Source organism: Lycorma delicatula, chromosome 2, assembly GCF_047948215.1.
Source record: "Lycorma delicatula isolate Av1 chromosome 2, ASM4794821v1, whole genome shotgun sequence".
Classification (NCBI taxonomy): Eukaryota; Metazoa; Arthropoda; class Insecta; order Hemiptera; family Fulgoridae; genus Lycorma; species Lycorma delicatula.
Genome location: NC_134456.1, coordinates 138,946,186 through 138,963,890, shown reverse-complemented (window position 1 = coordinate 138,963,890; position 17,705 = coordinate 138,946,186). Strand labels below are relative to the sequence as shown.

The window sequence follows — 17,705 nt, the reverse complement described above, 5'->3', positions numbered from 1 at the left end:
TTTCATTTTTATATTTATCTTAATATCTACTAATGACAATTGTTTTAAGCATAAAAGTGCATCTAACGTAAAATTTCATTTTTTCAATGTTTTTCTTTTCTATGTTGAAATAATACTTACCGAAACATAAATAATCAAAGAACTAATAAAGTCACCACACTGAAAATTTATTAATAAAATTGTTGTTTTTATTTATTATTAATTCCCAAATTTATTTATAAGAAAAAAAGGTACGTAAAATTAAAAAAAAAATCATTAAACAAAATAAATTCTCAGACCATAAATTAGTTTTTTATAGATTAATAAATTAATGTGAAATCCATATTTTTACATCAATTTCATATACATTCATAAAAACTCGCATTGGAGATTTAATTACTCTACATTACATATGTTAAGCACAGTTCTATAAAGAAATTATCACATGTTACAATTTTTTTTTTGATTTGAATTACAACTACTTAAAAAGTATAAAAATGTTTTACATAAAAATAATAAATAAATATTTAAAAGCCAAAATTAATCATTTAAAATATAAATGCATGAAATAATAGTAGAAGATACAAAATGTGAGGATATAAAATAACCATGAAATAAATCACAATTCAGAAGGAAATAACAAATATTATTTGAGGCTGAATTAATATAAATGTTAAACAGAGATACAATAAATAAAGAGATTTTTTAACTTTTGAATTAATAATACACACAAATGCATTAACAAAGTAATATTATTGTTTCTGTAAAAGAAAATCTTTTAATTGTTTTTTAAATAAATTGGTGAGAAGATTTTTTTAAATAGTTCAGTAATCTATTAAAAACATCAAAAGGGCCCTTTCTTGTAAGCCATGTTACACAAAAACATTTCTGTTATCTTTCTTTTTCCTGTTTAGCCTCCAGTAATTACCTTTCAGATAATACTTCAGAGGATGATATGTACGAGTGTAAATGAAGTGTAGTCTTGTACAATCTCAGTTTGACCATTCCTGATATGTGTGGTTAATTGAAACCCAACCACCAAAGAACACCGGTATCCACAATCTAGTATTCAAATCCGTGTAAAAATAAACATATCTGTTATCTGGTTTAAGAGATGAATACTGATTTTTTTTTTAAATAAAAAACTTCTTTTTAGCAAAGAATGCACATTCATAAATATGTTTCAATTTTTTTAAATATCAGTTTATGCGATTGGTATTTATGAGGACTAAACAATTTTGACCAATTTTTGTACCTTGACAACCATTCCGTCTTTTTGAAGGACCCTCAAGAGATGATACTATACTTCAGACAGGAATATACATTATTAAGAATACACATCAGCATAATAACAATTAATAATGATGACAAGCTTAGCACTTTATTCAAAGCAAAAGAGCAAGTATGATTCAGTTGAAAACAAAATCAAGTAACTGATCCTAAAAGAATTTGTCAACTAATCTAATAAAACAACCATAACAGAGAAAAACTATCATTAACATTAACAAGGATTCTACCCATGCAATCAGCAATCTACCTGAGAAGCAAAATGCAATGATTTCATTCAATTTAATGGTAGATGGTTAAAATCCATCAAAAGAATAAGTTTTTGAACTGCTAATGTAGAATTTTCCAATTTTTTTAAATAATCATCTTCAGATATAGATACTGTTACAGGAAAAAAGGGTGACTATTATTAATTCAAGATTTTTAGGCAGATCATTAATAAACAATAAGATGATCAAAGGACCAGAGCAAGAACAATTCTGTAGTACTCAGCATTCTACATCCTGAAATAAGGACCTATATTTTACATCATATACATACCAAAAGATGAAATACTTTACTGCTTTCTTGTTCAAAATCTTTACTATAGCATAACCCGGCAATGAAATTTTAAAGTTCTTTACTATCGTATTAAAACAACATTTTTCTGACTCGATACAGAAATATAAGACAACCTTTTTTTATTTTTCAAAATCATAGAATATATAAAATTATGTGAAACTCACCCTCCAATACATCACCCTGTGAAATACGTAAATGACCTGGTTGTGAAGAACTGTAATTTTCTAAACATACTACTGTTGTACCGGGTAAGCTAACAGAACCTGCTGATGCAGTCGTATCGCTGTTCGATGTGCCGACACCAGAACTATCACTGATTATATCACTAGTATCACCTAGGCTCTTATCTATATTAAAAAATAAAAATAATAAAGTGCATAAAATCAATTTCCAATATTAATTAAAAGAATATAAAAATTTCAGTAGCTAACTTCATTAAATTTACTTTTTAACAAAAGAAACAAACTTATATATTTTTAATTACATTTTAAATAAAATGGTATAAACAACTTGATTTTTTGTAAATATAGCATGTTTTTTTAAAAATAATACCGATTTTAAAAGTTCATAGAATGAATTAAATATTGTAAAAATTCCTAAAAAAGTATTTTCAACAAAGAATTTACTAGATGATTATAATTTATATAAACAATATGCTGACTTCTACACAAACATTCTCTCGTTTTGGTTTGAGGTCGTAATATTGCATATTATGGAACTCAATCATCCATAGACTGACCTTCAAATTACAATTAGGTAACTACCAGAGGTGAGTCAACATAATTATATGTAATTAATGACAGTTCTATAACTACGATAATTCTTTTAAATTATATTTCTGAAATTATTTATCCATTAAAATCTTAAAAGACCGGATAAACTTTAAATATTTCATTATTAAAATACTACGATTATTGATATATCAATAATGTGTTTTTTAAATCATAAGATTATCTATAAATTTTTAGTATATATTTTATTAACAGAGTACACTAGGTAAAAAATGAAGCGTTAAATCACAAACTACAAAAACTGTATATTATTACACCATTAGGTAAGTAAGAGTTAAAATTCTAAAAGATAAGAAAAATAGAATTAATAAAAATTCAAAAACGGATAATTAAGAAGTTAGATGAATAATCAAAGAAATTTATGAGAAATTTAAATGAAATGTATCAGAAATTTTTTATGAACTGGGTATTTAACTTTTCCTTGTTTCTGTATATATATGTATATATATATATATATATATATATACAAAGAGAGAGAATGTTAATTAAGTATGGTACCCCTTAAATAGCTTTTTAACTGTAAAACATACAAAATGAAATTTATCAAATGCTCCTATCAATGTAATTTTTGATATGAGAAAGCAACTACCCAAACTTCTATGGGGGGAACAATCAAAAAATGTTTGAATATTGAAAAACAAAAAATATGAATAAAAAACTTTAGATTATAACAACCCAAAGAAAAATAGTGATAGTTTAATATTTACCACAGCTAGTTTCAAACATGGCCTATACTACAAGCCAAAAAAAGTGGTCTTATCACCAAAAACACACGGTTTTGAGTTAAGAGCAGTAACTAAATTTTTTTTAAATTTTCACTTTTGAACGGTTATTTAAGAGAAGTGGTATACCATTTTTGAAACTAGCAGTGAAAAATATTAAATGGTTGCCACTTTGATTAGGACTGTCATAGCCTGCTAATTTTTACATTAAAATTATTTTGATTAACAATGCCCTTTAAGATTATATGTTGTTACAACCCAATAATTTTTATTTACAATTTTTTGAGGGAAAATAAAATGTCCAAGAGGTCTCTATGGAGACCTCTTGGGGTTCAGGTATAGCGAGATCTCATGTAAAAAAAAAAATTAATAGTTTCGAGGTTGGAGCGTTTGCTAAATTTCATTTTTCCATGATTATTTACATTTGAAAAGTTATATCAAAGTTGCTTTGCTTCATTAACTTTCTGTATACATTATTCTTAATAAAGGGAAAAACGCATCTTCTTAGAAAAGAAAAAATAAGTCTGACTTTAATAGTTATAAAACAAAATGTAATAATAATTTGTGCAGTTTAACATATGGATCAGTTAATGTAGTTTAATTTTAAGTAATTTCAATCTATTCAACTATAGCTAAAACCATTTTATTTATTTGCATTGGCAAATAATTAGCACACCAAAATTTGATGTAAATACCACACATCAGGTACAGTATAGGAAGCTAATTCATAAATCTACGATGCTTCTGTCTGAATCCCTATTCTGGTTTCATAATAGGTAATTCCTAACACGGTTTTTTTTTTTTTTTTTTAGAAAATCCTGTTCATTCAAAGGCATTTTCATATCAGATTTTTCATCAACAACCTAAGTCAAAATTTCCTCAACCTACACTATGAAATTGTAGAACAAAACCTTTGAAATTTCAAGATCTACACAATCTGTCTGTGAGAAAACTTTTAACAATGAGAAGAAAGATTATGCTCTTCATAAATTGGACCAGGTTAATTTTTTGGAACATACTTGTTGGTTGTATTCTGAAAGCCCATCCTTGTTCCTCTTCAATAAAAATAATAGATCTGCTACTTGCACAATCTATATGACCCTTTCCTTGTAGGAATCATAAATCATTTAACCAAAAATTTCATTATAAATAATAAAATAAACATATTTTAATTTGATTGGTAAATAATAATCGATTACAAACATACAGATCATGTCAAGAACAGTTAGATATGCTACTGTATGAATAAAAAAAGTAATTGTTCCAAAGATAATTAATAATTTTATGAAAATTTGCATTAATGAAAATTATTTAAGCACATATTTATTAACAGGATGTGGAAAATTCAGTATTAAAAAAATGTATAATAGTATTATTTAAAAATTCACCAATACATTAAAACTGTTTCTGTTGAAAACAATTTTTTAAATTATATTTTACTTAACCTTACTGGATGAATTTTAAAATGGTTTGATAATTTATTAAAAATGGGACTGGAAGTATAATAATGGCCTTTCTAATTAGCCCAAATCACGGGTTGATTTATATAAAAACCATTCTCTTGTCTGGTTTGATAGCGATTGATATTGTTTTAGACAAAAAATGTGTACCTGTAAGTTTATTTTGTTTAAAAATCTTTATATGTATAATATGGCTGTAGGAATGTAGGAGTATCTTGAACAAATATTTTTGTATCTGAAACTTAGATACCAAAACAAGCTATTACAGATTACTTCTACGTCATTTTAGTATTAACTTCATTTCATCTATGAACAAGTTCATAGTTTGGGATGGCATATGCCCAGCATCTATATGAGTACACATATCTATAAATATGCAGATATCATAAATATATGAATGTGTTTTGTTTGTGCATATATTATGAACAATATTTAAATTTTTAATTATAGCTATAAAACTGATGTGGCCTACACTTCTTTGTAAAAATCTAATACATAAACAAATTTATCAGACCCCTCAATGAAGGTAATACATATATCTAAGAAACTTAACATCAAATTACTTTTAAGTAGAAATAAATAATATGATAAGAAAAATCAGTTAACAAATAGAGAAACCGTGTTAACAGTAATTGAATATAAACCGGGTAAACAGCACAACCATTAAAATAAAATCTTAAAGAGATTAATTATTTTATGACAAATAAACTTTGTACCATCATTTCCATTAAAACTACCATCTCAATTACAAAATATAAGTTTCCAAACATATGGAAAAAATATATCATATATCATGCATTCATCAATTTATATAAAAGATATATAAGAATACTTTTTTAGATTTTACGTTTCTTAAGTGTGTGTACTTGAAAATTTTTCAAGAGAAAAATTTGTAATCGTAAAATTACATTTTTACCTCATAAAAAAATATATATGTTTGTTAATTTTAATATAGGTGTTAAGAAATGTGATAAACTACCCCGATCTTCCAAAGGTTTCATAGACCCTCTATGGATCAATCATCATCATACACTAGTAGTGTTTTAATGTAGTAGTGCAATGAAAGCAATTTCATTAGTGGAATGGTAACTAAGCCTGTTGGCATGTCAGGAACTCAGTTCTTTTTCTGGAACTGGGCAAAAAAGGAACCAACTTCTGGCTGACATTAATTCTGTATTAAGCCAGGGTTCTTTATCCTTCAATAATAAGTATAATATGACATAACGATTAACAGAATTTGATATTATAATCTTAAATATAATTTTCAAAACTTTCAATCATATATAAGCAAAAAACTGGTACAAGAGTTTCCATGAATGTAAATCATACAAATAAAGTAAATAAATGAAATATTTCTCTCTCTCTCTCTCTCTCTCTCTGTGTGTTTGTGTGTGTGTGTGTGTGTGTGTGTGTGCATGAGCATGCGGCATAAAACAAATTAAGTTAATTATAAAAACAGGTAATTATAAAAACCTGTAATACATTTTAAATTAACTCTATCAATTATTATTACATAAGGTTCACAGTTTTTTGGCTATTTTTTTTTTAATATATATCACATTTGTTTACTAACAATTCCTAAGATAATTACCACTAAATTTATTTAGTTTAACTATTAATATAGTTAAAAGAAGAGACAGACTTATAGGCCACATATTAAGGCATCCTGGAATAGTTGCTTTAATACTGGAGGGACAGGTAGAAGGAAAAAATTGTGCAGGCAGGCAACGTTTGGAATATATGTAAAACAAATTGTTAGGGACGTAGGATGTAGGGGGTATACTGAAATGAAACGACTAGCACTAGATTAGGGAATCTTGGAGAGCTGCATCAAACCAGTCAAATGACTGAAGACAAAAAAAAACTTATTACTGCTTGGGAATTATTTAAGAACAAATTGCAGGTAATAATGCACTGCTGTACAAATCAGCAAATAACACTGGTTTATGGTAATAAAATTTGAGTTATGTGTATAATAACCAGTCATATTTATCATTACAAAATATCACCAAAAGCTTACAATACATAAATAAATCTTTTATTCTAATCATTTTATAATATTATATTATACAGATCATATAGATCACATTAAGAATGGATAGATATGCTATCCGCACATTCAACCATGTTTAAAAAAAGCAACTGCCTCAGCATTATTTGCCTAGAGGAGGAAGAGAAACCGAAGTAAAATCTTGATCATAGCAGCATCACAAAATACGCAATTAATTATAAAAACGTAGATATTTTTAAAGTCCATATTCATTATTTAAAATTTAAATATATGAAATAACATTAAGATAAATATGTAAAGAAGCAAAACTTCAGAATTTTTAAAACTTTTTAATTAATATTTTTTAAAAATTCATCTACAGAATAATATTGTTTCTTTAAAAGAAATCTTCTAAGTATTTTTATAAAATAAATTAGTGGGAAGATTTTTAAAATGGTTTAGTAATTTATTAAAAATGGCAACAGAAGCATATTTAGATTAATAATGTTTAAATTAATGAAGTTTTTCTGTAATAACAATATAAAATTTTTTGATACAAACACATCATACCAAATAATATTATTGTGAGGATCAAAATTAAAGCTTCTAAAATTTGTCTGGTAAATCTAAATAAATGAATACATCTTTTATTCTGATTAATGCAATATATAGGCCACATCAACAATGGGGAGGCAGATAAGTTACTCTGTTTAATAAAAATAAGAAACTGCCCCATTATTATTATTTCCCTGGATGGTACAAGGAAAACCATTTTAATACCCAGATCAGAGTAGCATACAGAGAATACACAATTAATTATAAGATAAAAAATAAATGTAATAAAGTCCATATTAATTACTTAAAATATAAACACACGAAACAATGTTAAGGTGAACACATGAAGATATTAAATATAAAAAATTACTACAAAATAATTTATAATTGAGAAGGCATTAACGAAAATTATTTGAGCACTTATTTTTGAACACACTGAGTGGAGTAATTAATTAATTTTTTTTAACTTTTTAGGTAGATTTTATAAGAAAGCTATCTATTGTAATGGGTACCATGATTCGACTTCTGGAAAATTTTGATATATATTATATATTTATATATTTGATATATATTTCACTTTCGTTTGGACACGATAACTGCCATAATTTTGCACCAATTACTTTCAAATTGTTCCTTAAAAATAACTCATCCCAAAATCTCAGTCGAGTTTGTTAACAGCCAAAATCAGACCATGGGGGTGGAAATGGAGGGGCTTTTTCGAAAAAACAAAATATTACTATAACTTTCCTAATAAGTAAAATATCGAATTTGTTTAAAGTTCCTACTATTCTTTGGATAAGGGCCTAAAATTTATGTAACTAAAGTTTTTTGATATCACCAACCATTGGCCCATGGGGTGGAAAAAATAGGGTTTTAAAGACAAAAAAAATCACACCTCCCTTAATAGGCATAGTATCAAATCTGTTTAAAGTGGTAGTTAGACCTCAAAAAACATTACCTAAAACTTTTGTCTGAAACAATTTTTGGTATGATCAACCCTTACGGCAAGGGATGACCAAAATAAATCTTTTGGAAATCTTTTTTATCCCCTACTTTTTTTAGCACCAATGAAATCTACCTTCGTCTTCTGGCATGCCAAAAGGGAATTGTTTTAATTAATAATATTTCAAATTTATTGATAGAGTAATATTTGTTTCTTTATAGAAAATCTTTTAATTAAGTTTTAAGTAAATTGATGAGAAGATATCTTAAATAGTTTTACAATTTATTAAAAATATCAATGGAATCATAAGGTTGTTTCTCATAAACCGAGGTATTGTGTTCAGTTATATCAAAACATTTTTTTGTTCAGAATGAAAGAGGTGAATATTGTTATTTTTTAAGAATAAATATTTACTTTTGGCAAAGATTTAGATGATTTAGTTAATAAATGAGATAACTGACATAAAAGGGAATCTAATCTCTTATTTACTTTATCATACTAAATAAATTTTAATATTAATTAATAAATTGTAATTTATAAGCATTCTATAATATTTCTTTTAAAGACTTCTCGACTGAAAAATACTCATAAGCAACAAATTCTTATAAAAACAAATTAAATTGATCTTGATCATGTAACACTGGTAAATTCAACCTACTTGTAATGAGAACATATCCAAAATCAATATCAAAGTAACAACAATGTATGCTGATTTACTAAAGATAAATGGCAAATACTCATACTTTACACAACATTCTTACATTAATACGGAAATGTTTACAAAATAATCAGGGTTAACTGGCTAGTGGTCAATATTTAAATTTTAGTGGTCCGTTAATTAATAAACATAAATCCTGAAATTCTATATCCATTTTTATCAGAAGTAGTGCTTATTCAGTTCTGATCATGCAAAATTGCTTTTGTACAGCATCAAATTACACATTAGCAGCCAAATAGTTTTATTATGAATGAATTTTATAAAGACAGATAAAAATAGAATAAATATTTCTTAAAAATAAATAAGCTATGCAGCATAAATAAATATAATTCTAATGTGTGGTGGTGGCTGGTCAACCGAATTATTATCATTCTATATGCATAAAATATTAAAATTACTTACCGGTAACATAACTGGCAGAATCTTCTGTGGCACTAGTCTTGTTAGATCCAGAACTCGCTTCGCTAAGGCTAGAAGAAGCAGAACTGAATGGAGGCAAGGACCGGTCTGATGGGGAAGGGGAAGGCGGTAAAGGTACAAGTAGAAGAGTGCTACGACGCCGCGGGTTGTACCGGGGAGGCTCTCTGAACGGGACTGTAAAATCAAATGATGACAACATAACATTGACTCGATCATCAGATGGCATCTAGCTTAGTGTGGTAAAACCAAAACCATCACAAAAGAAAATAAAAAATAAAACTGGACAATACCAACCTAGCCGTGCATCCAAAACCAACCCTCACCACAGCAATACAAAATATACACTACAGAAGTAATGAAGAGCTTTACTGAATGTGCTGTTGTAAGTGCATGTGTCAAGTATGTATGTAAGCAAATATGAGTGAGTAATATGTGATCAAATAAATACCAAAAATAATTTTTATAATAATCTAATAAATTATGATTAATAAATCAACATTTAAAAAAAAAAAAACAAATTATAATCAAAATTTACATACAGTAAATCTCAAATAGCATATAGCACTCAATCACTTTCATTGTTGTGTGCACAGAAAACTAGATGTGATGGACAGCTAAATCCAATGCTGTTGTGTTTTTTTCTAATTTAGACTTCTATTGAAGGAAACGTTTTGTTCATCCAGTAAAAAAGTGTGAGAATGCTCTCATGCAATTAGAAATTTACTACACTACTGATGTTAACAGTTATTACAAGTAAAATTAATTAATTCTCTTAAGTATTTATCAGTTTGTATTTTTCATGAGGCAATCATTAATGCAGTGTGCTCTTCCGATGGTTTTATTAGTGAAAATAATTCCGATGGTTTTATACAGGCTGCCAAACGAAAATTATAAAGATGTTAAGAGGTATTTAGAATGCAACTTATGATCAGACAACTAAACTAATTTTATTATGGTCCTGGAAATTAATAAATAACCCCTGATCTTCAAGAATGAATAGAAATTTTCTCTTCCATATCCCTTTTCTTACCCTTAATCCGTTCTTTCCCAAAATCAATTCTGTGAGTGCAGGATTGAGCATGCATGTCAGGTATGGAGCTGTCTATGACTTAGCTTGGAGATTTTATCACCTCATTTTTCAGTACAATAAAAGCCAATCCTAATTTCAGGCATCCTAATTTTTCAATCATGTATAAAATATGTACAGGGTGTCCCATATAAAACGCAACCCAACCTTATATTGGTAGGTATTGAAATAATAAAAAGGCATGTGTAAATGTAAATGTAATTTTTATTACCATCCATTACCTTACATTTAGAGTAAATGTTGGAAGTGGCTGCCATCTTCTTGAATACAAGGTTCAATTCTTTTTACAGCGTTTCTTGCAACTTTTTTCAAAGTTTGTGGCTGGATATTTAATACAGCTTGTTCAATATTGACTTTCAATCGTTCAAGTGTTCGTGGTTTGTTGCTGTAGGCTTTTTCTTTGAGGTAACCCCGTAGAAAAAAATCTGCCGCAGTCAAATCTGGAGATCTCGGTGGCGACAAGCCTCAACCGATAACACGATTACCAAAGAATTCCTCGACGAAATCAGAAGTTGAACCTGCGTAGTGCGATGTCGCACCGTCATGTTGTAACCAGCAGTGTCTATCTTCCTTTTCCAAGAGTGCAATGAACTGAAATAAAATATCCTGATATCGTTCTGCATTAATGGTGTACTCGAAAAAAATAGGACCGATTATTTTCTTCGGCGATATCGTGCACCACACGCCCAACTTCTGTGGGTGTAATTGTTTTTCATGATAAACGTGGGGATTTTCAGCACTCCAAATTCTACTGTTTTGGCTGTTTACATAGCCATCCAAATGAAACCGTGCTTCATCTGTGAAAAGTAACGAATCCATAACATTAATTCCCTCATGCAGAAATCGACGGAACCATTGACAATATTGTAGCCATTTTTCTTTGTTGGGTTCAAGAAGTCGATGAACTGTTTGAAAGCGATAAGATCGTAATTGTAATTGTTTGGTCGCCCGATGAACAGTTGATTTAGACAAATTAATTTCAGCAAACAAACGTCTGATCGATTTATTTAGCGAGGCGAGTAATTGGTCTTTGATTTCAGTGACTGTATCTGTATTCAACACTGACGTAGATCTTTTGTGTTCCTTGTTATTAACAGAACCTGTCTCTCTAAATTTTGCAACTAACCTTAATACTGATGTTTTGTTAGGAGCTGGTTTATCTGGGTACTTATGGCGAAACAAATCTTGCACTGCAACCACTGATTTCGTACTGAAGTACGACTCAACAATGAAAACACGTTCATCTAGCGAAAACACCATCTTGTCTCTAGCAATACACTGAACGTTATGATTGCATTGTTGTTACTATCGGTAGTGTTCTACTGCGTCGCCGCGATGTTCAGATGTTGGACAAGTCCATTTCAGTAACAAGTAAGGAAGTAAGCTTGACTTTTGAAATTTCATGGATGAGTGATTGATGGGTTGCGTTTTATATGGGACATATAAAACGCCACAACAAATAGATGTGGCAATGTCTTAATATTGCCACATCTATTCTAAAAAGAATGGTAAAAATCCTCAATTTTAAAGTAAGATAACATAATTGTAACCTCTTATATAAGGGAAGGCTCATGTACAAACTTTAAACAGATTTAAATGGAAGGTGTGTCTCTAATGTTTATATAAAGGCCATGGAAGCCCACACTTTGTCCAAACATGACTTACATCAGCAGCAGGCAACCTCTCCAAATCATTATGATGAATAAGTTGTTCTCTAACAAAAAAATTGATGCTTGCAAATGAAATCATAATGAATGTTTCACTTTCAATAGTACTATTTTCTAAAATTACATTATTTTCTTCTTTAAATTCTACTTTTCCAATAACTTTCTTATAATAATAATAATTTTTTTAAATAATTTTTTATTATCACTTCTGATATATGCCTAATAATTTTAGTGATAATTGTAGTTATTTTACTCTTTAAAATATGGAATTTCTAAATTCCATATTTTAATATAACTATAATTATCACTAAAATTATTAAGCATAAAAAATTATTAACAATGAATCAAATTTTGGAAACAAAATAGCTTCAAATTTTTCATTAATTAGATACCAGCCATTTTGTCTTATATGTTGTCTACTTTTCCAAAGCAGAGCCATGACAAAAAACCATCGAACTCACCAGTTGTGAAGTCTGCGTTTGAAATTCAATTTTTCTATATAAAAAGTTTTAATTTTATAAAAATCCATCAAGAATCTTTTAAATTTACAGACATACCATAATGAGTGAAAAAAAATTAAATCAGTGATATTAAGAATTCAACAAAGTCCTTATAAATCTTCATTATGAAAAAGAGATTAGAGGTATAACATTAAGATGGAAATTTAAAAAAAATTGTTCACAAACTTTTATTTCTCATTAAAATTTCCTGAGCAAATGAATGTGGAAAACCTATTTCTCATCAAAAAAAAGGCCACAGATCTCTTATAAATATTTTAAGTTAAGACATAGACCAGATTTAAATAAGGTTCATGATAAATTCATCATATAAGTTTTAATTAAAATCAATCAGAACATTCTAGCACGTTGCAAAACCAAATTAACAGCTTAACAAACAAATTTTAAAGGGTAATGTTTTTCTTACTAAGGACTGAGCATTAAGCACCCATCAACTGCAAGATCTATCTATCATATCTATAATATTATCCCATTTAACTTTTACTGAAGTTAATAACATTTTCCAAAATTCACAATAACTTCTGATATGAAAACCCACACTCTAAACTCCTAAGGGAGCAACTCAAAATTTTTTAACGGAAAAAATTGAATTGGGGGTTACATCATTTTAAAGAACACTTAGAAGCAAAAATTTGATGTAAAAAACATCACACAATAATAATTCTAACAAGAACGGTAGTCATTTAATATTTTTCACACCTTGTTTCAATTATGACCTATGAAAACATTTGAATCAAAACTTTTACTTGAATTGCCCTTAGAATGCATTTTGCTTGATATATTTTTCATTTCTTATAAAACTGAAATAAATTAAAATTTTTACAATATTATATGTATTTCTGCTAGGGTTATGATAACCGATTTGACTGTTGTTTTCTGCCCTTCCTAGCATTGTCACTCTAACAACCATAGTGTAATGCTAACTATGAATATAACTATGCTAACTATGCTACGAAGGGCAGAAAACAACTGAAGTAAATTAACCTCCTCTCCTACTGACAGTTAAGCAGCTTTAAAGACTCTGGAAGTACATTCACGTTTGGAAAATATCTTATGATCCGAACCATAAAAATGTTATTTCATACGCCTGGTACATTGTGCCCATGCCTGAACTTGAGAGTTTTTTGAAACTATGATATACACAACCAAGCCTTCTGTATATGATATACAGAAGCCTGTTGTGACAATTCAGAACTCTATTTCTTTCCATTCAAAAGTTTTAAGTTGTTCCCTGTGGGAGTTCAGGTGTGGCGGCTTAATACCAAAAAATAGATTATTTGAAGGTAGAAGCATTTTTCTATGTTCAATTACTGAATAATTGTTTAAGGGTTCCCATAGTTTGTTAATACTCTGTATAAATTATAAATATTAAAAGCAATAAATAAAGAGAAAAAATATATACTTTCAAGTAATTAATTTCACTAAAATCAAACCTATTCTGTTAGCCATGCTGTCTACAATTTTATCAGCACCCTTTACATCTGTTCAGTTTATATAAGATTCCAGTTCATTAAGTAATATGAAGATGAATTTATCAAGCTAGTTTTTTCTATTTACACAAACACACCAATAAGTAATGAAAACTTCCCAGTTTCTATAAAAAGTTTTAAAAATAGCAAAAACCAACAGTAAACTATCTGATGGTCTGATATATAAATTTTCTCCAATCTTACTACTGTTTTTTTAAAAAGTTGCAGTTATAGGCAACAAACACAATATCTTCAGGTATTTACAACATAGAACATTAGACACATTGAGCAGGCTATTCTATCAACCTTAGTAAAAATGCAAGTATTATTAAGAAATAATGAAAGTTCTAATAAAAGTAATTTTTTCTCATTCAAGAATCACAGGAAAATTTAGAATTAATGGCATATTTATATTAATAATTAATTTGAATTAATGAAGTTTTTCTGTAATAATATAATAAAAATTTGAGATGTAAATAAAAAACACCAGACAGAATTTATTTAAAAATTCAAAATCAGAATAATATTGCGTTTGTAAAAGGAAATTTTTTAATTGTATTTTAAATAAACTGTGGAAAATTTTTTTAATAAAAAATTAAAGCTTATAAAATTTGTCTAGTAAACTTAAAATAAATAAATAATCCTTTTATTCTGATCAGTACATTTCATAAATTACATCAGGTATGGGTAGATACTCTGCTCCATAGATAAAAAATATGCAACTACCCCAGATTTTCCTAGATGAATCAAGGGAAATTAATAAAACCTTCATCAGAGAAGCAAATACAAAAATAGAATCAAATATAATATAAAAAAGGATAGGATTAAAGTCCATATTAATTATTTAAAAATAATAAAATATATAATATAATAATAATATAAAATAATGATAATAATAAAATAGATAGTGTTTTAAAATAGATAAAACACGTGAAATAATGCTAAGGTAAATATTAATATTAAGTAATATTAAAGTAAATACAGGAAGATGTTAATTATAAAAAATAACTTCATTGTAATCCACAATTCAGAAGGTATTAATGAAATTTATTTGAGCACATATAATAAACCCATTAAATAAAGATGCAAAAAATTCAAATTTTTTGTTTTACTTATTTTTTAACCAGTATTATTTAAAAATTTATTGTCAGAATAATATTTCCTTTGTAAAAGGAAATCTTTTAATTGTATTTTAAATAAATTGGTTGGAAGATTTTTTCAGTTGGTTGAGTAATTTATTAAAAAATGGCAATGGAACCATACTTAGAACCCTTTCTCTTTAATCCAAATACTGTGTATGGTTACATAAAAACAGTTCTGTTGTCTGGTTTTTCTTTTGGATTTGCAATTCATTCTGATTATTTGGTGGAGAATCAAGAGATAATATTTTATTTTAGAAGGGATTATATGTAAGCATAATAATATTTAATAATGATAAATTATTGTTTTATTTTGATGCTTCAGAACAAAATAACATGATTTGATTTTAATAATGATCATTATATCTGTCTATATTATTACTATCATTTGTTCACAAATTCCAAATAATAAATGAGAGTAAAGATAAGTAATTGCAACATAGTATTTTATTATCAAAAATAGGACAAATAAAAAGTCATACCTAAACATCAGTAATCATTAAAAGCAATTTATTTAAAACATTTAAAGAATTACCTTTCCTAAATTGCAAATTGAAACACAAAACAATGCCAGTGACATTTTAAAAAATACTGAGAAAATAAAATAGATGTTAATTTCAAAATATAGTTTTTTTTTTATACAAAAACAATGCGTTTTTTAATGTGACCGACTGAGGACCATTTGCTGCAAAATGTTTCATTCACTTCTCTTTCTTCTTCCAATAGTTCTTTATACTTTCATTTTGTTTTTGCCTTCTCACTCTTCTGACTATAGACGTCATTGATTTCTTTTTTCTTCTCTTTGAAACCCTTAAAATCTTGTATCAGTTTTCTCAATATTGTTCTACCTTTTAATTCTTCAGATATTTTAATTCCTTTTAGGTCTTTTTGAATGACTGAGGTCCATTGGTTTCTGTTCTTTTTGCTCTAATTGCGATTGAAAATTTATTTTATGAGTCTGTTATTCATTTTCATAAGGTGGCCAAAGAATTAAGCTCATACTTTTCTAATGAACTCTGTTTTTTCTGTTTCATTAATCATAAAGATCTTACTACTTCTAAATTTGTATTCGTTTTCACCTATTTTTATTGGTCCTACGATTTTTCTCAAGATTTTTTCCTTTTTTTCTATTGCATTTACTTAAACCTATTTCAAACTGAAAATGTATTCTGATGCATACAGGCATTTTGGTTTGATTATCTTATTGTAATGCCTGATTATGGCTTTTATTGAGACATTCATTTTGTTATAAATATGTTCTGTTAGTCACAGGTCGATTCCATTTTTCCCATTCCTGTTTGTATTGGCTTCAATCTAAACCATTAATTGGATTATTTCTCCCTGATATTTCAATTTATTGACGTTATTGATATTTCCATATTTTGTACTTAGGGACTTGAAGGAAGCAATTCTTTTACTTTTTTTAAATTTACACACAGGTATCTGTTTTCACAAGTTTTTTTTTGTAGAGTTTTTTTATGAATTATTTATCTAATAATTACTGTTATTTTTTATTATTATCAATATTTGTATTATATAATATTATTTATTTTAAGTTTAAATTCCTCTATGTTCCCTTAATAACATGATTATTATTTAAAAACCTAACTACTCACCTCGTTTCAAAGTACTTCTGCAAATACTTATTTAAACATTTTCTATTCATGATTTGTTTTTTAATGTTTAAGATATTTTATATTAATAAATATTTACTACATGAAAATGTATTTTAAATCTGTGTATGTGTGAATTTTTTATATATTCGACAGTAAAGGAAGAAGTCACAGACACTACAGTGATTATAAAAATCTCAGAAAATCATGCTTATATATACATATATACCTAATTATACTAAAAAATGGAAATACACAGACTAAAGCAAATACAAACAAGATCATTTGACAAAGTTTACCATAAGCACACACCAAAATGAACTGTTCACATAGTCAGTTGAGTAGGATAGCATTTTTTCATTCTTAACATGTTAATGACGATTAAGAATATTATTCAATTTAAAAAGAAATTTTTTTAAATGCTAGTAATCCATTACAATAAAGAAATGGAAAATAATAAAAAATGTCAACATACATTACCTGACATAACAAATAAAATGCAAAAATGTATATTAATTTGTGTTTTCGTGTATCATATCAGTTAATAATTAACTAGAGACATATAAAGTGTTCTACCAGTTAAGGATACAACTTTGGAATATTATTCTAGAGGGAAAATAATTAAAAAGTTATATACACAATTCTGGAAGTAATCTCTTTTCAAGTAACAGTTGCTGAAATATTTTACCCAGATTTCCATTCTATAGATAATATAACATATTAATAAATTTTTCAGACACTATTTACAGTAAAAAAAAAAGCTGACAAATGGTTATATAACTTTCC

General features: G+C 27.4%; 1 protein-coding gene across 2 annotated transcripts in view; it reads right to left on the bottom strand.

Annotated features, from left to right (window-relative positions):
- LOC142319254 (SH3 and multiple ankyrin repeat domains protein 3-like) overlaps positions 1-17,705 on the bottom strand; it is a 551,207-nt gene that overhangs the window by 38,792 nt on the left and 494,710 nt on the right. The window contains exons 8-9 of one of the 2 annotated variants that reach the window (XM_075356300.1): positions 9,409-9,600; positions 1,992-2,174 (exon numbers count right to left, since the gene is read on the bottom strand). In XM_075356300.1, the coding sequence (XP_075212415.1) occupies positions 1,992-2,174; positions 9,409-9,600 (375 nt within the window). The remainder of the gene's footprint in view (positions 1-1,991; positions 2,175-9,408; positions 9,601-17,705) is intronic. The other variant, XM_075356302.1, reaches the window with a different exon arrangement.